The 22,527-nt window shown below is 36.4% G+C and overlaps 4 protein-coding genes and 1 long non-coding RNA gene across 6 annotated transcripts; 3 read left to right on the forward strand and 2 right to left on the reverse strand.

Moving 5' to 3' along the window:
- The first annotated feature begins 924 nt into the window (after positions 1–924).
- Positions 925–3,805, forward strand: LOC135794599 (repetitive organellar protein-like). Its single transcript, XM_065305932.1, has 5 exons — positions 925–1,471; positions 1,537–1,721; positions 3,119–3,231; positions 3,300–3,558; positions 3,611–3,805. Exons 1-5 carry the CDS (start codon positions 925–927, stop codon positions 3,803–3,805), a joined length of 1,299 nt encoding a protein of 432 aa, XP_065162004.1.
- Positions 1,464–2,983, reverse strand: LOC135794111 (dynein regulatory complex protein 9-like). Its single transcript, XM_065305266.1, has 2 exons — positions 2,120–2,983; positions 1,464–2,056 (listed from the first exon to the last, which is right to left on the reverse strand). Exons 1-2 carry the CDS (start codon positions 2,966–2,968, stop codon positions 1,727–1,729), a joined length of 1,179 nt encoding a protein of 392 aa, XP_065161338.1. The 5' UTR covers positions 2,969–2,983; the 3' UTR covers positions 1,464–1,726.
- A 50-nt stretch (positions 3,806–3,855) lies between the features above and the next one.
- LOC135794110 (myosin-J heavy chain-like) lies at positions 3,856–8,755 on the forward strand. The gene is made up of 10 exons (XM_065305265.1): positions 3,856–4,189; positions 4,247–4,516; positions 4,575–4,700; positions 4,754–5,065; positions 5,122–5,281; positions 5,341–5,569; positions 5,630–5,818; positions 5,880–6,150; positions 6,210–7,817; positions 8,611–8,755. The coding sequence occupies exons 1-9, from the start codon at positions 3,881–3,883 to the stop codon at positions 6,699–6,701; spliced, it is 2,358 nt and encodes a 785-aa protein (XP_065161337.1). The 5' UTR covers positions 3,856–3,880; the 3' UTR covers positions 6,702–7,817; positions 8,611–8,755.
- Positions 8,756–9,584: 829 nt separating this feature from the next.
- Positions 9,585–9,987, reverse strand: LOC135794112 (uncharacterized). The gene is made up of 2 exons (XR_010548800.1): positions 9,841–9,987; positions 9,585–9,729 (listed from the first exon to the last, which is right to left on the reverse strand). It is a non-coding gene; the product is annotated as an uncharacterized lncRNA (long non-coding RNA).
- A 980-nt stretch (positions 9,988–10,967) lies between these two features.
- LOC135794794 (putative surface protein SACOL0050) lies at positions 10,968–22,464 on the forward strand. 2 transcript variants are annotated; one of them, XM_065306189.1, is made up of 6 exons: positions 10,968–11,106; positions 19,190–19,552; positions 20,183–20,291; positions 20,346–21,385; positions 21,497–21,628; positions 21,881–22,464. In XM_065306189.1, exons 1-6 carry the CDS (start codon positions 11,055–11,057, stop codon positions 21,958–21,960), a joined length of 1,776 nt encoding a protein of 591 aa, XP_065162261.1. In that variant the 5' UTR covers positions 10,968–11,054; the 3' UTR covers positions 21,961–22,464. The 2 variants fall into 2 exon arrangements, with proteins under 2 accessions (XP_065162261.1, XP_065162262.1); XM_065306190.1 differs by lacking the exon at positions 21,497–21,628.
- Positions 22,465–22,527: the final 63 nt, after the last annotated feature.

Raw genomic sequence — 22,527 nt, forward strand, 5'->3', positions numbered from 1 at the left:
TTATTCATTATAAAACAAATGGTTGATGAAACTTTTGCCTGTCACTATGTAAACTATCATGTCAAATAATTTGTTTTGTATTTGTTTTGTTTGACATTTGGCTTTTATTTCAATTTAGAAATTGAAATGAAATGACACTTTTGGTACCAGCGTGTTATTTTATGTATTTATTTTCATCTTATCATTCTGAACACTCTGCGTCTGGTGTAAATGTAAATGAACGTTGAATATGTTTTTCTTTCAAAATTTCGTGCGCGGATCTTTTCCTACAAAGCAATCGCGATTGATGCAGCATCAGTGGATGCAACCGACGCAAATGCAGAGAGAAATGGATGCGAGCCCACTGCTTAAGTATATTTACCTGAGCGGTGCGGGCGTGTCTCAGATGGAGAGGTTTATTGAAACTTGCCGGAAAAATTTCTTGATTTACATCGTTACGATCGAGACGGATATGGATGAATCGTCAGGGAATACTTTTTATCTGCAACATGAAGCAGATAAGATGGCGGATAATGTATCGGTGAATCATACGGACACAGAATCGGAATCGTCTTCATACAGACCGAGATCAATCGATAGAAGAGTAGCGAAAATTAAACAGACAGTAGAATTATTTTTAAAATATTAAAATATAGATTTTATATTGGTTTGTGTTTACAGGAACCTGTAAAAAGTCCATCGAGAATCTTTAAACTGTTTAAGAAAATAATTCCTTCAAAATCAACCAAATCCAAAGAAAATTCACAGCCAAACGAAATCAATTTAAAAGATTTTTGTTTTAATGATGATAATTCCACAAATATGCATTACACTCTTCCGATATCATTCATGCAAGTATTTTTAAATATTTTAAAAGCTTAAACTTAATTTTTTTAAATTAATTTTAGTGAACATTCAATTGGTGAATGTACAAGTACAGAAACAATGCGTGAAATCAACGCGTTAAGCTCCCAAATTGAAGAAAGTGAATATTATGTCCGAGATGTACTTATAAAATACATCCAAGATAAATCTGTTTTAAAAGAAGTACTCAATGCTGTGACCTTTCATAAACGTCTTCTGGAAGACATAGAAAAACGCTCTAATGATTTAACCAATGAGCACTGGATACAACAAGTTGAAAACTACAAAAACAAAGAGAAAACGCTTGAATCCTCAATGAATTCAATAATTCATCAAAATCGTGAATTACTTGAAGAGAATGAACTTTTAACCCGTAAAAATGAGAAATTAAGTGCGGCTATGTTGTGTTTACAAGAATCCGGTGGAAATACTCTGAATAAAACCCAAACATCCTCAAAGTGTATTCTTGAAGATCTCAGTAAAAACAATGATAGACTGAGGCAAAAAGTTAACGGAATTATGAGTCAAGTTGGAAGTATGGAAGAAACAGTGAAGAAGTTTCAAAAAAAGTGTCAATTTCTGCAACAACAGTTGAATAATTCCAATAATCAACTGCATAATACAAAAGGTAATTATTTAATTTTTTACTATCAATTTTTAAGTATTTTATAAATGAGAATAAAATTTTTATAGCGTTTTTTGAGAAAAGTAAAATTGAGTACGAAATGCACGTCGCCAAGTTGTCTAATGAATTGCACAGCGTCAGCAGTATAGTCAAAGATTCCACAGATCAAAGTAACATTATAATGCAGGATTTGGAAATGCTTAAAATGCAACTGCAACCCATCGCGACGTCCATCAACTGGGATAAATTTCGAGTAAGTTATTTTTCTTTTTTACCTCCCTTCTTTCCTTTCTTCTTTTTCCCATACGGACCTATTTTTAGCCGTTTCATAGTACGTCGCCACCAGTCTTGAATCTTTTTCGCAGCTGCTGTTTGTTTCGCATGAATTTCCGCAGCTATTCTTCGTTCTTCTCGCACTTTATTCCAATGGTCAATGAATTCTTTCTGACTTTCATATGTGGCTTTAAGCTGCATGTATTTTTCCATTTGTGCATCACGATCCATGCGCAGTTTGAGTAATTCTGCTTCACGGGTTTCCATTTCGGTTTCATATCGGTACATCCAATAAGTTGTTTCGTTAGATAAATCCTAAAATAATATTAATAAGGTTATGTGGGTTAGGTTATGTAAGTGAGGTAATGTTTATGTTACCTCAGCATTTTCATCAAAATACCGCACTAATTCACCATGAATTCGATTTTCTAGCTCAATATTTGTTTTATTAGTTGAAATAATATCACGATAGTTATTTTCGTCTTGTTCTTGAATGACTTGTGCTTGATGCAGACGTGCCGCCTCCCAATTTTCTAAATATTTGTATTCCAGTTTTCCATATGCAATTGCATCCTCATGAGCGACTTCTAAAAGTCGTAATTGTTCTAATTTATCATTGTAAGTTGATTCTAGTTCTTTCCTTTGACTATGCAGCTGCCTCTTAAGTTCTTCTTCTTGATTACGAGTTTCTTCTTCGTCAACCTCAAGCTTTTCTTCGTCCTCAAATGTTTTCTTCATGATTCGTGTAGCTTCAACTAAAGGTGCATAAGATCCATTTAATCCCATCTGTTCCAAGGTCTTATAGATTACAGAGTAAATCATGTTTAAGTCTGCGTAGCGTTTTTTCGACTCTGAGAACTGATTCTCTTCGAATTCTAATACTTGACCATAACGATCATCAAGTGTTTTATATTCAGGATATTTTATAGTCATTGGACTATGTTCACCTTGTGAGGTACATCGCAAAATGGCAAGTTTTTCTAGTAAATCTTCAAGAACCAGAGTGACCATGAGTTTTTCAAAGTCGTTGTCTTCACTCTCGTCAGTACTCAAAGCGCTTACATTTGTGAATGAAAAAGTTGATGATGATTCTGGAGTGGCTGCTGATTCTTCTTCAATTTCTTCTTCTTCAGCGTCTAGGCATTCATAGGTGATAACTTCTTCGGTAATAATATTATCATTTTTGTCTTTCCAGCAAATTGTGGCACGGTCTGTTATTTTAGGCATGTTTGTGTATATTATTTAATAAAATATATGTAAATGCAATTTGAATGACATTCAAATTGAAATGTATCAGGGACAAAGTAATGTTGACGTTGATATTTATTTTGTAAAGTGTGATATCTTGATTTTATTTATTTTTATTTTTATTTACAGAAATGTGTGAGGCCTTTGCCTGAAATGATAAACATTCATCGAACTTGCATTAATGAATTGAGTAGTGCATTGATTTATAAACAGAAAGAATTGAATTTGGCATCATCTGAAAAGTATAATATCAGTTTTTATTCTTTTTTGTTATAATTTTTTAAATTTATTTTTATTTGTTTTATTATAGTGAAACTTTAAAACTTTCAAGTTCCAATCATGAACCTCTTAAAGATAGAATACAACAACTTTGTTCACAATTAGAAGAATCTCTTAAGGAAGAAAAGTCTTTAAAAGAAGATATAGATTCATTAAAACATGAAATATTAACAAAGGAACAAAATATTGAATCATTACAATCAGTAATTGCTGATAAAGACAATGAAATCGATGTTAAAGTAAATTTACTTAATGAAAGTGCTGATAAAATCAATGAATTAAACGATCAGGTAACTTTAACAACAAAATTTATTACTTTAAATAAAATTTTTGAATTTCAAGTTAGCAAATGCTAAGACAGAATACAATCAGCTATTGTTCAACACTGAGAAATATCGACACGAAAACAATGCTCTTCACATGCAGGTCAAAGGCATGGCGCAGGTGTTAACTGCGACTGGAGCTGGTGATATTGCGAAAGAATTGGCAAATTCACAAGAGAAGTTAACAGCCATACAGACGCAATTTTTGCTGTAATATTTAAATGATTATTTTAACAATATTCGGTCACTAATAAAAGTTTTGTTTCAGTTGGCAGCAGAAAATAATATCATGCTTAAACAAATCGAAACAAACAAAAGTGAACGTCAAACACTTGTTGCGTATCAAAAGAATTGTTACGAGCAGTTGCAAGTGTTACACAAGAATATTGAAGACCTAGAGAAGACAAACGAGATACTTAAAGAACATTTAGAAAATGAAAAACAGACTGTCAATGCTCTACAAACAGAACGCGTGCGACATTTGGAAGAAAGAACAATTTTGACTGCAATTTATGAAAGACTTAAGTCGGAAATCAGTAAAGTTGATCAATTGGAAGGTGCCGTCACGACAATGAATAAGAAAGCCAGTAAATTAGCAGTAAGATTTTTAATTAATTAATAATTATAAATTACTTTTGATAATGTATGTTTTTAGTTGATAGCTGAATATAACAAACAACTCGGTGAAAAACTCCAAAATGAAGTAGCCGAAAAAGATGTGGCTATAAATGAACTACAAAACAATGTAAAACAGTTGAATTCGTTCCAAATGGAGAGCACCAAGGAAAAAGTGGCGCTCTGCGAAGAGTTGAACAAAGTGTTCAGCGTCAAAGAGGTACTTAACACTAAATTGACTGCTGAGTTAGAGAAAAACGTGATTTTGGACGAATCAAAGAGAGAAATTCAAAACAGCGCTAACTTACAGGTCTATTATATTCATTAATAAATTATTTTAAAATCTTTTAATGATAAATACACTTTAGTTAAAGGAAATTCAAGCTGCGTACAATCGTGAGCATGAAGCACTTAAGACACTTGTTCAAGACGTTAAAAAATTAGTGGCTGAACGTGATTCTTTATTGCAAACAAATAAAGATTTTGAATCAAAAGTAAGTTATGTTAAATTGTAATTGATTTATTGTTAATATTTTATATATTTTAGTGTATTAATCTTATGATGGAACATGATAAGCTTGTGGAATATATTAAAACACTTCAAACAGACTTCAAAGAAAAAGAAGAGAAATTTTACGAGTTGGAAAAACATATCGAAAAACAATCGGATGTTCTTGAAACTTTACAGAAAAGCAGTTTAAGTGAGGTTAATTATTTAAGAAATAAATGTGAATTGACTACCAATCAAGTGGATTCTTTAAAAACTGAGAATGAAGCTTTGAAAGGATCTCTGGAATATTTACAAACAGATATTGGCAAAATTCGTAATGATTTAGATCAATCAAAACAAAATGAACAGGTAAATATTTAGGCATTTAAAATTTATAATATAAAATTTAATTTTTATAATCTTAGGAATATAAAAATGCATTGGAAAACCTTCAAAATACTTATAATGAATTATATCAGGAATATAGAAACAAAACAAACGCATTACAACAAATAATTGAAGAAAATGAAGCGTTGAAGATAAATGTGTATTCTTTGGGTGAAAAGTTCAAATGTTTAAGTGAAGGTTTGTTAAAATAAACTTTAAAAAATAATTATACTAGTTAAACTCTTAATATTTGACAGAAAATGAAAGAATTTCACAAGATTCTTTGCGTTTGGAGACAATGCTTGCAGAAAAATATCAAACCACAAAAGTGGCTGGTCTACCAACTCCAAAACACGTAGAGAATGTCTTGGATGACATAAATGCTAGAGATGAAGAGATTTTAATCCTTCAGGATCGTCTGCGTGAGCATGAAGAGCGCGGAGAGGAATTAAATGATTTATTTGCAACTATTTCAGAAAATCGGAAGTAACTTAAACTCATATTTTGTATGATATTATAAATAATATTATGATTATTATATTTTAGCAATTTTGAGAAGAAAAATGAACTATTGCAACAAGAACTCGATAGCACCGTGCAAGACTTGCAGAATTATCGTGAACGTTGTGATAAACTCGAAAAAATCATTGAAGAGTTAGAGAAAAATATGGTTTCCATTGATGTTTTGGAAGATCAGCATGAGAGGTTTAATTCGACGCTTGAAGCACGCAAACAGTTAATTTATAAAGTATTCAATTACATCAATATTTAATAACACTGTTTATTTAATTTATAGGGAGTATAAGATTGCATTCCAAAAACTTGAGGAAAAAATAAATGATTTACAAGAGCAAAAAGAGCAAGATGATAAAAAATATGAAGAAACTGCTAAAAATTGCGAGCAATATAAAGAAGCACATGAAAAACTTCAAAAGGCTCATAAAGTATTGGCACTCAAGTTATTCACAGCTGTCAGAGTATTAATTTGCGAGAAAGTCGCAATGGAAACTTCACAAACAAAATTAAACACTTTGGAGAAAGATAAAGAACGATTATTGAAACATAACGTAAACATTCTTTATAAATATTTTGTATAATTACAATATTAAACTTTTTATTGTTAAAGGAACAAAGTGAAGAAGAACTTCACCAACTTCGAATGCAGCTTAATGAATTCCAACAAGAATTAGACGAAGCAAAATGTGAAAACTCTTCATTATTTGAAGACATCACATCGACTCGCGCACTTATATCAGACTTACAACTTAAACTATCCGAAGCATCAATTGGGAATAATCAGAAAATAAAAGAACAAGAAAAGTGCATAGTTACAATGAAGAATCAACTCGACGAAAGCCGAAAATCTTTGGATAACTTACAAATAATAATCGCTGACCTTGAAGCCACCACAGCATCTTTAGAGTTTGAGAAATCATCAGCTGAAATACGCCTGCACGAACTTGAAACACAAACACAAAGTGAAATAATCCGCAGTAATGAAATGAAAAGAGCCATGCAGAGTACTCTATCATTGATCATTGAAATGAAAGAACGCGGGAATATTTCCCCACATGTTCACAACCAGCTGCTTCAGTCATTTAGTGTGGCGCACGTCTGAAGTTGGGGTAATCAACACAAGATGGCGCCTGATGTTCCAATGCAACGTTAAATTCAAGTTTATACGTGCGTATAGTATAATAAATAACCTCTAACTAATTTCGTTTCGTTTCACCGTGCTTTATGTTTACAATTTCTAAGCGTAATGTCATTTTCTAATTCTCCTGATAATAATTACGCTTCGATATTGAATGAAATTGAACAAGAGGAGGAAAAATACAAAGAATTGAAAAAAGAACTAGAGGCATGTAAAAACCACCTGCGCGCTAATGAAATACTCAACAATCCCGAGTTTACCCGCGAAAAGTTATTCCAAGTGCGCGTAAAAGTTTTCCGAACATTTACGGACCTGCTGGCGGTCTTACCGGAAAAGGTCACCGCCGAAGAGCTATCATCCCAAACCCTCAACGCTCTCTCTGATGATTGCAACATCTTCCTTATCGAGCTATTCGTGTCCCGTCCCTTCCATAACAAGCTCCTTGCAAAAGAATGGCTCGTAGACTTTTCCATCGCCGCCGGCGGTCGTAAAATCGCCAAATCCGTGACCCTACGAAACCGCGCCGCCAACCCTATCACCGCTGTACTAGCAGTCCCTCAACGCAGGACTAACGATGAAATCGTAGAAGTATTCCTCACGTCTCCGACGAATTGGCGCCGTATTCAGTTGGCGAAGATTCCAACCGATGTTTCATTCAAGTTTACCAATTGCAAATCGAAGGCTGGTGTTTCTGTCGACCAGGCGATTGAAAAAATCAATCGGATTTATGCGGAGCATGAGGATAAGCAGCGGCCGTCAACGATGAATGAGTTGCTCAGCTACAAGTTGCGTTGTGAGCTCGATAGAGAGTCCTTCATCGCGGCGACGGCGCGCAACTCATACGCCAGCTTGGATCCGGCGCAAATTATTTCTAACGAGGGTAATCGCGCCGCCAAAATCGAAATTAATGATCAACGGGTGCAGCTGGAATTGGACGTCGGCAAGAAGTGCTTGCGGATCGAGGCGCCCGGGGAGGAATTGTGCCAATTGAAACGATATTTTACGATGGCGTCCCTTAACGACGGCCGGAAGTGGCAAAAGCAAGATTTCCAGCACATACAATCAGTTAATATTCTCAAGGTACATATATTCAGTTTTTTCTTTTAAAAACCTAACTTAAATGTTTTATGTCTCATTTAAAGTTAAAATGCTGTTAATATTTGCTTTTTTGTATCTTAAAGCACTTTAGCGCCCTCTATGTTTGAAATATTCAACTAAAACTATGTTTGAGTCTGTATCAATTTCAATCGCGTATTTAACACTCTTTTTATCACAATTTTTGATGTTTTAATACTTATTCTGCTATTCGGATCCAAGATGAATCCAATAAATCATAGATCATTAAAATCTGTCCAGCGGTTCTTGAGTTATAAACGTAGTAACTAACCCAACTTTATTTTATACCTTTAGATGTCTGTAGATAAAATTGCAACACTGTACTTTGTGCTGTCAAATGTCATAACCTACTTGACGTACTTTTAGGTTATGCTCAGTTAATTTTAGTTAAATTTGCTAATACCGTTTACATGATCTTTAATATCTCTTCGAATGCTCAAATTTAATCCACATGAAAAGATCAAATTTAATACGCAACTAAATTTTATCCCCTCTGGAGCTCACATGACAAGTCACGTCGCGCATGTCTTCGTTGTCGCCTGCCATAATAATTACCGTCTGATACGAGCGCCTTTATTGCTCGTTTAATCCTCCCTTTATGGCCTTAACTTTATGATGCATCTTCGGATATTCCTTGTGCATTCCTCGCGGAATCCGACGCCAATAAATATCAGAAAGACATTGCAGATATCTTCATTTGCGGCTGCGAATTTCTCCAAATGCGATTTTATCCGCTGTTTTTTTTTTTTGTTTCCAGGACGCTAGGACGAAGCTAATGGACGCCATGAAGTGCAATCGCATAGATATACACGATCTGCTCAACATTTATGATGTTTACAGCCGATTTGTCGATAACTGTCCATTATAACTCAACACAAATAGATTTTCAACTTGTGTGTGCATTTTCATGATGTATGCGTTGTATTTATATCCGTCTCATGCCACTTCCTGCTCGTCTTCTTCCTTCGCCAGCTCGTATTCTTTAGTGGCCAGGCAAACAGTGAATTTAATGCGGGCGGTTTTGCAGTTATGGTCGCGATTACGACGCAAGGTTTGCGCAGCGCTCGTGCCCCGCCGCCATCCATTAGGAATGTAAACAAATTAAACGCGTTGTAATACTTGTAATAGGAGTAAACTCGAACATTTGCGCCACACATATCAATCGCAAGTGGCGCATCCTAGTTCCACACAACTCGTCGACACCGATGTGCACTGGTTCGAACTATTTTACGGCCCGAAATTCACTCTAGTAAGCACGGAGTGTGTTTCTAAGTTAATTGTGAATTTCTGACCGATGGACGCGAAGTAGGTCGGGTTTTTCACGTGATTAATTTCTATTATTAAATACGGGTCTGGTTTTGGCGAGCGAAGTGCACGATGCAACGATTTCAAGCATCTAATCGTTTATCACGCATGTTATAAATATTTATGAGTATCATATGCGAATTCATGTGCGATATGAAATTTAAATTCTGCTCGACCGACGGCGCGTATTGTCGCTTTGTAGACATTTAGCGCGATGCAGGAAGCTTGGAATATTCTTTATTGCTTCAATAATATGCACATATTCACCATATTCGCTGCGTATTTAAAATTCGATATGACGTTGTGGTGGCAATCATATTTTAAGAGCGTATATAGGCAACCAACGTTAAACTGAAGCTAATAAAGTCACAAAAATTAAAAGAATTTAATAATTACTGTGCTTTTGATAATAAAAAATGATTGCAATTGTGTCCTGTCTATTTATGCTTTAATAAAAAATGGTGACTAATATATTATAACCACTAACCTTATTTTTTTACTAGACGCTTGGGATCGGGGTGAAAACTATGTAGAATATCGACTAGCAACATTATAAGAAAGTCGATATAGTCTGAAAATTTATAAATATTTAATAATTCTTACACTGCAGTTGTTTTCATGCATAATATTTTCGTAACAAGTAAAAATAACATTGCTACAATTATATTCAGCTTATACTTACTCTATTAAAAGTTGTGACTATAACTATAACCTAATTATTCGGTGTAAACTGTCAATTTAATATTTGACAGAACTTTGTAGTAAAAATTTAAAGTCAAAAGGTTTTCATCTCTTTGAGTTGAGTATATATAGGCAACCAACAATACAGCAAACCTAAAAATCCCAAAAATTTAGTTATCTTAGAGAATTCTTGCATTTTAAAGCGTAATATTATTTGAAAATGTAAAAGTAAAGTGTTTACCCTTGTATTATGCTTGTTTATACTCCTATATATAAAGGTTATAACTACTTTATTATAACCCCACAACCATATTGTTCAACTAGTCGCTTTGGATTCAAGTGAAAACTCTGAGTTTAATATTTGATATAACTTTGTGGTGACAATTGAATGTTAATACTCTAGCATTGTGTCATCTGTCATTGTTGACTATATAGGCAACCAACATTACAGCAAATCTAGAAATGCCCAAAAATTGCATTTTTATGCGTCATTTTGTTTTAACAAGTAAAAATAAAATATTTACATTTGTTTCCTGCCTTTATACTCGAATAAAACTTCTAACTATATTACTATAACCACATAACCTAATTTTTCAACTAGTCGCTCGGGACGCGAGTGAAAATGAGCTCCCATGTTTCTATATTCCATGTCAATTTGATATAAAACATAAAAACCAATCTTCAATAAAGAGCGCGCTCGTCCACTGCACTCACACATTCATTCTACGAATGCCGGATAACGAACATGTTACAATATGCAACACGGTGTCGGTGGCGAAGCGGACGAATCCACGCACACATGCATTCCGCTTGGTTAAGCATGCATGGTGGTTGAACTACGGGAATAGTTTCTGTGTTGAGCAGTAGTTTCAGTATAGTTTAGCGAACGTAACGGCGCGGCTGGCGGCGAAGTGAACGAGAGCGCGCGCTGTCTGGCAGCCGCACACACTTGATACGCGCACTCAGAGCCGGATAGCGGCGGGCGAGCAGCCGAGGAAATCATCAAACACGCGCGCGCCGGAACGGCCCGAAAGTCGCGCGCGCTCCACACGAAAATACACCGCGCATCGCGGCAACTTTTTATTATTGTCGCGAAGTGATAAAGATATATACAGTCGCTAATTTTCTCGCGAAAAGCTCTCGATTGAGTGAATGTGGTCCGGCAGCGAATTATTTGTATATTCAGTGCCTTCCTGCTAGAGTTACCAATTAGTCATGGATATTTGGCATCGGCTTTTATTGTTCCTGGCGTGCATCATCGCTCTGGGTAAGTTATAAAAACCTAATTTTATTCCGGACTAAAACTCCGCTTTTTTTAAATTTGAAAAAAAATCGCCGTTGTCGTAAAAATGTAACGTAAACATAGCTTGAAATATTTTACAGCGTCGATGAGTTAAAAAGCAAAAGAGTATTGTATTTATAGAAGATTATATTACGACGCAGGAAAGTTTTAAACATTTCTCGCCCGCAGCAACCGCGTTTGACTTTTATCATGCATTTAAATTTAAATAAAACCACGAGCCAGCGCGCCACGCGTATGACACAATACGCGAATGGTGGCCAAGGCGGACGAAATCTTTCGATGTTTGCAAAACGGATAAATCTATAAATAAATTATAAGCGTGAGACGATTTGTCGTCGGGGGTTTATGATTTGCGCAAATATTTACCATGCACTTTGCGCCGAAAATGCAAACAAACAAAGAATTGATGATGCATCATTGTGACTACAGAGTTCAAAGACACGGTTATTGCAGATTCAAAATGTTAATAAAATTTGTACAATGCGCTGCGCGGAATTGCCGCACAATAAATGACTCAATAACATTAAATGCATGAAAGCGTGCGCAGGAGTGGAAAAAGGCAACGATCACGGAAAGGATGAAAAACGCACACGAATATCACCGCTAGTGTCCTAGTGGTATCGGACGAACGTTTAACCGCCGCATTATTACGACGTAAACGCGCCGGCCAAACACAATTAAGAATCCAATTTAGTTTATGGCTGTTTAATACACTTTTGTCTTGAGATTGCGAACCGTAGGCAACCCAATGCGCAGTCTGGCATGACACCGCGTGATAAAACTACAAACGACCGCCATCTTTCGCTGCAAAACACCTTAAAACAACATTAACACAAAGTAAAACAATGCAAATCAATATTAGAATGCTATTTATTGACTGTTGATTTATCATCCATTAGTAGCACTCTCAATCAGTGTCAATTGTAGTCGTAATAATTGTTGCGAGACGAGGAATAATATTTAGCGTCGACTGCATAAACATTTTACACCGGCCGGGTTTTCAATGGACATTGCAAAGTCAATAAATCCCAAAATGATGTTTTCTAGTTATAGCCCCGGCGAATTAGCAATGCGCCGCGCATAATTTCCATGTTTTGCTATAACGCTTCTCGCACATAAATTATCATCATGGACGACATTCGCGGCGCGCGCGCGTGTTTCAATCAATAATCAATTAATCGAATAAAGATTCGTATTATATTACCTCCCACGTAGCGGGCTATATTCATCCGGCGCAGGGATGCAATCGCGGCGGCGGTAATGGAGCGAAATGAGCGTTCGCATTCCATTATCCATTAGAAATTGCACCAATTTCGCCAGCGCTATTAACTGCGCTTGTAATAAACGGCACTGACTCGATGTTAATCATTCGAATGATATTTTGTTCGCGCATAATTCAGTATGTGCAACATAGAAATTGTGTGTGCGCCGTGCGTTGGAATATTTGGCATTGTGTGGAATTATAATTAAATGCAAATATAAACAATTATGCGCGATTAATTGAATTCCGACTGTGTTTAAATGACATTTTTGCAATTAATATACTGCACGTGCGGATATAATAAAGGTATAAATGTAGACGAAAATTAAAGATAAGATATAAGATAAATATGGGGTGGTTAATTATGAATGCAACGGGCGCATTTCACGCGTCGTAGAATCTGACTAATGGATGAGCAATGAGACGCCAGAAAAGGTGAAACTATACTCGTACTGTGTATTGTGGACGACATGTGTAGGTAGTGTTGTAATGTCGAATTCTTTGGGGTTTCGATGGTTTGTTGCCGTTACGTGGTTAAATTTACGCTAGACAGCACATAACGTCGTATTTTACTTGAAATTCTTGCAAGAGGACACGTGCGGTGCACAGAGAAACAAAAAACAAGTTATTTTATAAAACAACGATTTTTGTGACAATTATTGCGGTTTGTTTCGTTTATTATATAAAAACTATGAGTAGAAGTCGTTATTTTGAGGTTAAAAACATATTTTTTGTTTTCATGCATAGATGGCGCTGTTTTATAATTCATAACACAATATAAGTTAATCTCAATATTTTAACCTACAATCAAAACAAATATTTATGTAAAAATTTCTTAGAGGAACAAAAAACTCGTCATTTTACAAAACAACCATTTTTGGTGACAATTATTTCTGTTTGTTTAATTTATTCTATAAAAAAACCACAAACTATGATTAGAAGTTGTAATTTAGAGGTTAAAAACATAATTTTTTGTTTTTATGCATAGATGGCGCTGTTTTATAATTCATAACACAATATAAGTTAATCTCAATATTTTAACCAACAATCAAAACAAAAATGTATGTAAAAATTTCTTAGAGAAACAAAAAACTCGTCATTTTACAAAACAACCATTTTTGGTGACAATTATTTCTGTTTGTTTAATTTATTCTATAAAAAAAACCACAACTATGATTAGAAGTTGTAATTTAGAGGTTAAAAACATAATTTTTTGTTTTCATGCATAGATGGCGCTGTTGTTTAAATCATAGCACAACATAACTTAATCTTAAATTTTCAAAGCAAAAATGGATGTAAAAATTTTTCGTCAAGTGAAATTTGCATTCAGTGATGTTCAAAGATGTTAGAAATGCACGAAACGGGACGTCGCGCACTCCAACGGATGTTTAGTCCACCTTACAAGTATCGCATATCCGGCGGCACGTGCTGAACTGTGACGTGTGCCATGTACGAGTTCAAAGGAAGTGGGCATGCAAAATGCAATGCAGCGGGTACAACACCCCGAAGGCGTTTACCTTGTTTCCTACCTTTCGCGCCGGCAACGCGCCGGAGAGATTCACGAGTGATGCACTCCGTTCAAAGTCCGTTAAAATTACATGCGACTGCATACTTGATCACGACTGCGGGTGTAGCAGTGTTAGATTCAAATAATAATATCCCCACCGGATGGGGCCAGCGCTACAAGAGGGTGAGATATACCTAACCTAGTGGCGGGAAAAGGAGCGCACTTCCGATTAAAAGACGGACGCCAAGAAACGAAGCGCGACCCCTCCGCGCAACAGATGGTCAAAATCACCGGAACGTAACCGAAGTCGGCACGAGGCACGCGTCTGGACTCTATCGAAGTGTTCATCAACGGATAGACTGCAGCGAGGCATATCGAGACTAATAAAATCCATCAAAAGTTTATCGCATTAATTGATCAGAAAAACGCGTCTGGTATCGAGCTGGCAAACAACTAGTATATTAATGATGATATTAACTTCAGGAATCAATAGAAGACCAGAGCATCAATATCCAATTTATGTTGATGGTCTTGATGCAGGAGGGAAACTAATAAAGGCCAGCAAAGTGTTGTGGTAGAAAATTGCTGCGTTAAATTGAATTACGTATCAATTCGCACCCCTTTTCTGCGAAGATTAATCTCTACGGTCTAGTAATGTGACAACCTCACAAACACAAGAAATAATTACAATCCTGACAGGATAAATACAGCAAAAAGTAATTATTTGTTCAGTTGACAAGTTATGACGGATTATTGTGTTAAACATTAATTGATTTTATGAATTTTATGAACGGAAGCATCAAGTTTTATTTCTTGGCACATTAAAATAAATTCCGGTCTATGATTATCAAAACTGGATTTTTTGGTGCGGGCTGTAATTAAATTCATTAAGATTAGTTGGCGGACAGACGTGGTTCAAGGCGTTACGTAATTTCGAGACGGAGACGTTACACGCATAAATATGAGGAAATTAAAAATATAAGAGTCAAGTGCAACATCCGGCTTCCTTTCTGTAAAAGGTTTCAAAAGCATTCCGCTGACGTACCTCTCGCTGCATGACTCTTCCTCTCCGAGTTCGGCGCATAAATAATCACTAGAAATCACTTTAATAAAACATGCATTAATCACAATAACGTCGGGAACTCCGTGGTTGATTCTGTGGGTGGCGTGTAACTTATGGCTTGCCACGAGAGATTTGATTAGGAGTAGGAGATGCCTAGACGTGATAGAAATATAAATGCGATTTAAATATGAAAGGCTGTATCTTTGAAAAGTGAGTTTCAAACTGTTTGGCCGGAAAATATTTGGTCTGAACTAGGCAGTGATGAGTACACTAATTAATTACTCGTGAAATGCGCGCAGAACAAAGCAGGGTTTTGTGTTGAGTTAAGTTCTTCATTTAACTATGCAAATACTTGTATTATATTTGAACAAATTTATTCATTTCGTACTAACTAGTTTCAGTTAGTAAATACGAGTGCTAGTCGAGTTGGCACGAAATATGACAACACTAAACTGATTTTCACGTGATACAGTCGCCGATGCCAAGTTTTTTTTCATGCGCTGACGTGGTAATTGCGATTTTAAACGTGTAATTCACAAAAGATTTTTTTAAATTTTAACAAGTACGTAAAATATGACTTTTTAATATTATAATTTTATATTCCGTCAAAAACTCGTACATTTTGTTTTAAATTAATTATTTATTACGAGAATTTAATATAATTTTGTTATTAAAGTGAAATGATTAATTTTTCATTTTATTTAAATGAAATTAAAATTATCATTTCTAAATATACTTTAGCGTCATCTCGATTTATATTATATAACTATAACTATGATTAATTCTCCATATTAACTTTTATCCCTTGTTTTACACCCTTTTAGTTAAAATTTTAAAACAAAAAGTAGTCTATGTTATTCTCCATAGTCAAAAATACTTCTATACCAAAATTTATCAAAATTGACTTAGTTGTTTATGCGTAAAAGCGTTACAAACAAACAAAGAAAAGCCAAACTTGCATGTATATTATTAGTTATTATATACAGATTCATGACATGATTAATTTAAGTATAGGTATACTTAATACTTTGTGTTAGTTTAATGCCAAAAATGCTTTTATTTAATAAATTTGCAACATTTTTAACTAAAAATTCTATATTTCTGCTTATTTGTCAAAAATAACATGAATAATAATAAAAACCATCTACTAAACACCTGAAAGCAATACATTTGTTGCACAAGTAACGCTGCACTTGTAAAAACTCATGCCAAATTTAACCGTGAGCTTTGAACGTGGCTTTGAGCCTCAAAACATACCAACACGCTATTTTCACGCGCAATCTGCCACAAATTTAGGCTCCTCTGATGCGTATTGTATTGTAGGCGGTCCAAAGCAGGTCCGACGTTTAAAAATAAATCGCACGCATCTCACGCGTCCCAAGGAGCGCTCATATTCGTCAGGTTTCGAGACGACGCTGCTGAATTTTGATACAGTCGCTGGTCGCACTAACGCGACCGCAGCGTGCGCTCTAGAGGTAATAGTAGGTAGGTAGATATCGTGTAACAATGCAAACAACGCGTGGATAACAAAGGATACAAATGACGGGGGACGAATGCGCACGTAAGGAACGTAAACTATTCGCGAGCCAAAAAGTTAACTTGGCGCGCGTTCAGTGCTGTACTTACCAACACTTAGCCGAAATAAATTTAGCCGAATTATTGCGAATGTCATGTTTTATTGGATCAAACTGTTGCAATCGCATGGCATGCACTTGGAACGATTCCTAACCTCACTCGAGCGCCACTTGTGTGTCTCGATGCCAAAAGTGTGAAAATACAACACTGATGACGGACAGATACAGACGCAGACACAACAGAAGAGCGAAATGGTAAATTATGCTCCTGTTTTATGCGCTGTGTGCTCACGTTAAATCTCATTTGGCTGCTAAAGAGCAACATTAGTGCCGCCTTCTCTCTCCGGGCGTCAGTCTCGATCCCATTATGTTGCAATAAGACTTATTGCCGACGAGCGACGCTCGAACAACTTGCTCGACACGTTCGTGTGTTGTTACTTTACGCGTTCAACATCATGCAGATCTGCATCGAATCCATCCCGAAAAGTTGTGTACGAATTAGTGAAGCTTGACATTCACGCGTGTATACGAGCGACGAATCGAGAGATTAAAAGCTTCGGCATCCACCATGCGGATAGTAACTCAAAACTCCGAAATGCTCCGAAACTATCTCGCCGCGTAGTAAAAGGAAACTCGCATACACCGAACGCGTCTGATTATAACAATGGCGACGCAATGCCGAAGCGGAAACACGAGAGGAGCGAGAATGTTAATCGTCATTTATATTCGCTGCAAAATTCACACTTGAATGTTACCTCAACCTCGACACGTACTCGCGAATGTGACTTATTGTTGACGAAGTTGTATTTCAATATTCCGACGAAATTTAAAACTTTTCGTTACGCTTCCACCTGAAAATCAGTATTGAAACAAAAGAACTTGAAATGCGTTGAATTACCATGTAGTTCTCGAAGCAAGTAAAGTGGTAATATTTAAGTTGATTCTTCATGCGTACAGAATAAGAAATGTAAGGAAAATAATAGAGAAAACTCGGATGCGGCCAGCGTGGATGATATACAAGATGGCCGAGATTCCTGTGCCATGCGCACTCGAGCAAAACAGAATAATTTCGAATTTCTAAAAAGAAATTATGATGGTCAAGTCAAGAGTGTTGTGCAGTATGAATATACTGACCACACGCACATAAATACACTAGGGAATTGCGTGCGGCGTGCAAAATATACCATAACTAATATACCATAACTAATGCATTTTTAAATTTTCAGTTAATTATAATTATTGTGTTGTGCATTATTCATAATATAAGCAAACACAAGGTTTATTCAATCCAACGAAATTATTTTATTGTATGCAACCCATTTAACATCTGTATTGTCCTAGTCTATTCAAAATGTAGAACATATCCTCCACCAGTTTGGATGTGGCTGATTTGGGCAAGCTTTAAGAATGTGAACACTCGAATTAACTGGCTCACATGCCCCTTTGACTCGGCCAGGATTGTATGGTAACATTGGCGCGCTTATTACAATATTGGGACTTGTGCCAAAAGTGATTTCGCGTAATTTCTAAATTGAGCGGCGAACGAGGATTATTTTGGGTCCAGCGAACCTACACACATGCAAAGCGACAGTGTGTGAATGTATGTGTTGCGAGAATATTTCGTAAACCCGAAACGGAATCCTAAACTTTCCAATACAATGGCTTTAATAACGTTAAACGACGCATGCAAATCACGAAATTGGAAATTTGACAAATTTATCGTTCTCACTTAGAAGAAAGATTTATGAGTAGCCAATTAGTTTTCATGTAGTTTTCTTATTTATGGCAATTTTTGAATTAGAATTTGAGCTCATCTTCATATGAAATCGTCTAAAAGTCTAAACTAAAGTCTAAAACACCAACAGATGTGCATTGTGAACACTGCATAATGCACCGGTGAATATGGCGAAATAGTTATGCTATTACGAGCGGTTCCGAATAACCCTTTGGAAATATGTAAATCGCGCACGAGGGCTGGGGCGTATTGCCGACTTCCGGCGCTCTCAGCGAAGAACGCCGAGATGCGCACGGCCGGCAAACAACAATGACGACCAAAACGTACCGCATAAAAGCACAACGAGCTCCCCGCACACACCGACGCATTTCAGTATTAAATTTCCGTTTTACCGGGCGCGTGTATATGTATGTGTTTATGTTACACTCGCTTGCTGACCGTTCATTCTTGGGAACTGCTACGAGTTCCCACAAAACAAGTAAATCACCACTCACTCACCTCTGCGAATACAGACCGACGCAGGCAAAGGATATAAAATGTAACGCTTTGTGCACATGATTTATTTGCATTTAAAGTTGACGTTTTATGCATGGGGACCAAAATATTTTTTAACTTTTCATCGCCGCACATCAGCGGACGCATCATTCACAAAATTACCGACTGAAATCAAAGGGTGTAGCGTTGTAATAAACATAGATTAACATTGTTTCAAAAGTTGACCAATTAATTAGCGAATTTTGGATTTAATGTTTGTTAGGGGCTAGTTAGCGTTACATTTCACTTTGTAAATAGGCAACACAACATACAAACTACGCACACAAATCATAATGAGCTCATGAATAATTTTAGCAACTTTAAAATCTAGTTTAAAACCACATTTTTAATTTGTTTGGTTTTGTATTTTTAGGAAACTGTAAACTGCAAATCTTGGATTTGAAAGTGCCGTCGACGATTGAGAATGGCGCACAGGACGAAGTAATCCTGGATTGCGACTTCGAGGCGTCGAAGGACGAAGACGGATTGGAAGTTAAGTGGTTCTACAACGAGAACGAGCAAATCTACCAATGGATACCGAAGCGCAGCAAACCGCAAGCGCTCGGTTCGTTCAAGGATCGCATCGATCTCAGCTACCAGGCATCCACAGATCCAACCACGATGTTCCGCGCACTCCGGCTTACGGGCATCACGCCGGAACTCTCCGGTGATTACAAGTGCAAGATCACCAGCTTCGTCAACGAGGACACCGCCACGAAGAAGATGATTATTTACGGTTAGTATGGATGGCTGGCGCTCACTCTGCCGAGCGTTGATAACGAGATGTATGATGTGCAAAGTTGGATCTCCACTTTGGGAAACATGTCGTGACGAGGCGAATGGAAGCATTTCCTATTGCAAAAGTGCACGACTGCGCAGCGTGGCATGAAAGCGCATCACGAGGATTTCACTTTTTAAACTTTTCAATTTCGTATTTACCAAAGTCGTTTCAGCATGCAAGAAATTTCCATAAATTCTACAGATTTATTTTTGCGCTTCACGCTATTGTGCGCATGTTAATCGCTTCACTTAGAATGTTATCAGTTGTTTATATTGTTTTAATCGACTTGTGGCCGGTTGTTTGAAGCGTTTTTACCGATTGTTTGTGGAAAACAATTCGTGATGCGCGCGTGTTGCTTGTGTTTCGCCACAGCACGCGTCTGCTTCGCATCGCTGCTCTTCCACAAAGGCGATGAGTCAAAAGAATACAAGAATACTTCCTTTACAGTGGCGTATGGTATATTATTCTTTTAAATTGCAGATAAATTGAGTACAAGTTACAAGTTCGTTAAAACTTATTGTGTCCACAGCTTACCGTTAGGAACATATTGTTCAATTATTTTACTTTGATATGATACATTTCCAGACCCTGCTGATGAGTTCCAGTTCATTCACATGGACGAGGATGATAAGGTTCTCTGTATGGCAAATGGCGTCTATCCGGAACCCGAATTGATCATAACCATAATCACCAGGTACATACCTAACCCTACTTTATTGAAAAATAAAATTAATTAATTTATTTTTAGTAATGACACCAAAGGAAACTCCAAAGACACCGATGGTGATGGTATTCCTGATCATAAGGATGATGACGATGACAATGATGGTATACCCGATGCCCAGGACGACGACGATGACAACGACGGTATTCCTGATGTGAAAGACGCAGATCACGACACAGATGGCGATGGAATTCCTGATAAGAACGACGATGATGACGACAATGACGGAATACCTGATGCTAAGGATCGTGATGATGATAACGATGGTATTCCTGACGCGCAGGATAAAGACCACGACTCTGACGGTGATGGAATCCCCGATCACATTGACACTGACGATGATAACGATGGTACTCCTGATGCTAAAGATAAGGACCATGATACTGATGGTGATGGAATACCTGATCACAAGGATAATGACGATGATAATGATGGTGTCCCGGATGCAATGGATAAAGATCATGATACTGACGGTGATGGTATCCCTGACCATTTGGACGATGATGATGATAATGATGGTGTACCTGATAATAAAGATGACGATGATGATGGTGATGGTATCCCTGATGCTAAGGATAAAGATCACGCTTCCAATGCTGGAGCAACTGAGCAAATGGCAGTTAAAGATACCGACGGAGATGGTATTCCTGATCATCTAGATCCCGATGATGATAACGATGGAATACCAGATGATAAGGATAATGATGATGATAACGATGGTATCCCTGACGCGGAAGATGAAGATCATGATTCTGATGGCGATGGAATTCCTGACCATTTGGACGATGATGATGATAATGATGGTATACCTGATGATCAAGACGAGGATGATGATGGTGATGGTATTCCTGATACTGAAGATGAAGACCATCCTGATAATACTAGTGATGATGACGATGATGAAGATGAATTCATTAAGGTTCAAAACGATGATAAGACCTTCAACCTCACCAGGATTCTCAGCTACAAGAAAACTGAAATGTCCGGTGATACGAAAATTATCTGCGAGATGTACATCCCTGGTACCACATACAGAGAGAAGAAATACGTGTATGTTTATTCAGGTAAATAATGAAATTTGATTAGAATTAATTTTATCAGAAACATTCATGATTCTCCTATGCAGCCATCTTGTTTTTCATACTCTTCATATACATTAATGCATAATGCTCTAGGCATCATCTCCACAACCACAGAAACTCAAATTCAGTCTGAGTTCGATTATGATAGCGTCTTTACGACTCTCGCAACCGAAACGGATGATACCGATGATGATGATGATGACGATGATGATGATAGCCAGGAAGGTTAGAACGCAAGCGCATCGATTACCCACCAAATGCATTTAGCGACTAACGAATTGTGCGAACAGTTTAACAATTAACATCACGTCACTACTCTCGTACACCCGACATGACAGCCGATAGAGATTACAAGATGAAGTCAGATTGATTTGAGTGTTTGTGCATTGTGGCCTCGTGTGTCATCACTCCATGCATGTTTCATTATCATTACAATTGTAAATCAATGTTTTAATATTTTAAAATCTTTATTTTCAGGTAATGGCAGCTGGAAACAATTACCTAGCATCACTATGCTGTTGATGACATTTTTCTTCGTGTTGATGGATGCGTACTGATTGATATTTACACATCATTCATTTTAAATCTATTTATTTTTGTTGTTTTTCTCGATTTTGAGACATTCATCACGCGTAAATGAAATGTGAAGAGATGGAAATTACTAAAATTGTAAATTTGTACATGTAACTAATAGTTAACGACGAAATATTCTTGTACATTTTGTAAATACGAAAAAATGAATTTAATGTGTATATACGAGGTAAATATCTACACGAATACCAAATATGAATACCAAAGTTGACGAGGAATGATTGTAATAACTGTTCGCGTTAATGCAGAAGCGTTTTTTGTAAATACTAATGTAAAATCTTGTACAATTTGAATTCTGTTATGTAATTTTTAAACGATTAATCCGTAAGCGAGACATCTAGTTCTTATATTTGCGATTTCATATTTTATTTTTTAACTAACTTGCATCATCACCAATAACTTAATTAATTTTAAAGATTATTAACTTTTGTTATAAGTGAAAATATACTAGTCCTGATTACAAAATACAAGTTTTTGTCATTATTTTTGACATTGTCACATCCTCATGGCTAAAAATCATTTAAAAACATTCT

The sequence above is a fragment of the Atheta coriaria genome, unplaced genomic scaffold (genome assembly GCF_025399875.1).
Source record: "Atheta coriaria isolate IRGN ID8LTWV9N9 unplaced genomic scaffold, Caltech_Dcor_3.1 hic_scaffold_6_pilon, whole genome shotgun sequence".
Classification (NCBI taxonomy): Eukaryota; Metazoa; Arthropoda; class Insecta; order Coleoptera; family Staphylinidae; genus Dalotia; species Dalotia coriaria.

Coding starts and splice junctions, on each gene's coding strand:
- LOC135794599 (XM_065305932.1), top strand. CDS start 925: ATGCGTGAAATCAACGCGTTAAGCTCCCAAATTGAAGAAAGTGAATAT. Junction 1,472..1,536: donor TCAACTGCATAATACAAAAG/GTAATTATTTAA, acceptor AAATTTTTATAG/CGTTTTTTGAGAAAAGTAAA. Junction 3,232..3,299: donor AATTTGGCATCATCTGAAAA/GTATAATATCAG, acceptor GTTTTATTATAG/TGAAACTTTAAAACTTTCAA.
- LOC135794111 (XM_065305266.1), bottom strand. CDS start 2,968: ATGCCTAAAATAACAGACCGTGCCACAATTTGCTGGAAAGACAAAAAT. Junction 2,057..2,119: donor ATTTTGATGAAAATGCTGAG/GTAACATAAACA, acceptor ATATTATTTTAG/GATTTATCTAACGAAACAAC.
- LOC135794110 (XM_065305265.1), top strand. CDS start 3,881: ATGCTTAAACAAATCGAAACAAACAAAAGTGAACGTCAAACACTTGTT. Junction 4,517..4,574: donor AAAACAGCGCTAACTTACAG/GTCTATTATATT, acceptor AATACACTTTAG/TTAAAGGAAATTCAAGCTGC. Junction 5,819..5,879: donor ACGCTTGAAGCACGCAAACA/GTTAATTTATAA, acceptor TTTAATTTATAG/GGAGTATAAGATTGCATTCC.
- LOC135794794 (XM_065306189.1), top strand. CDS start 11,055: ATGGATATTTGGCATCGGCTTTTATTGTTCCTGGCGTGCATCATCGCT. Junction 21,386..21,496: donor ATACGTGTATGTTTATTCAG/GTAAATAATGAA, acceptor ATAATGCTCTAG/GCATCATCTCCACAACCACA. Junction 21,629..21,880: donor TGATGATGATAGCCAGGAAG/GTTAGAACGCAA, acceptor CTTTATTTTCAG/GTAATGGCAGCTGGAAACAA.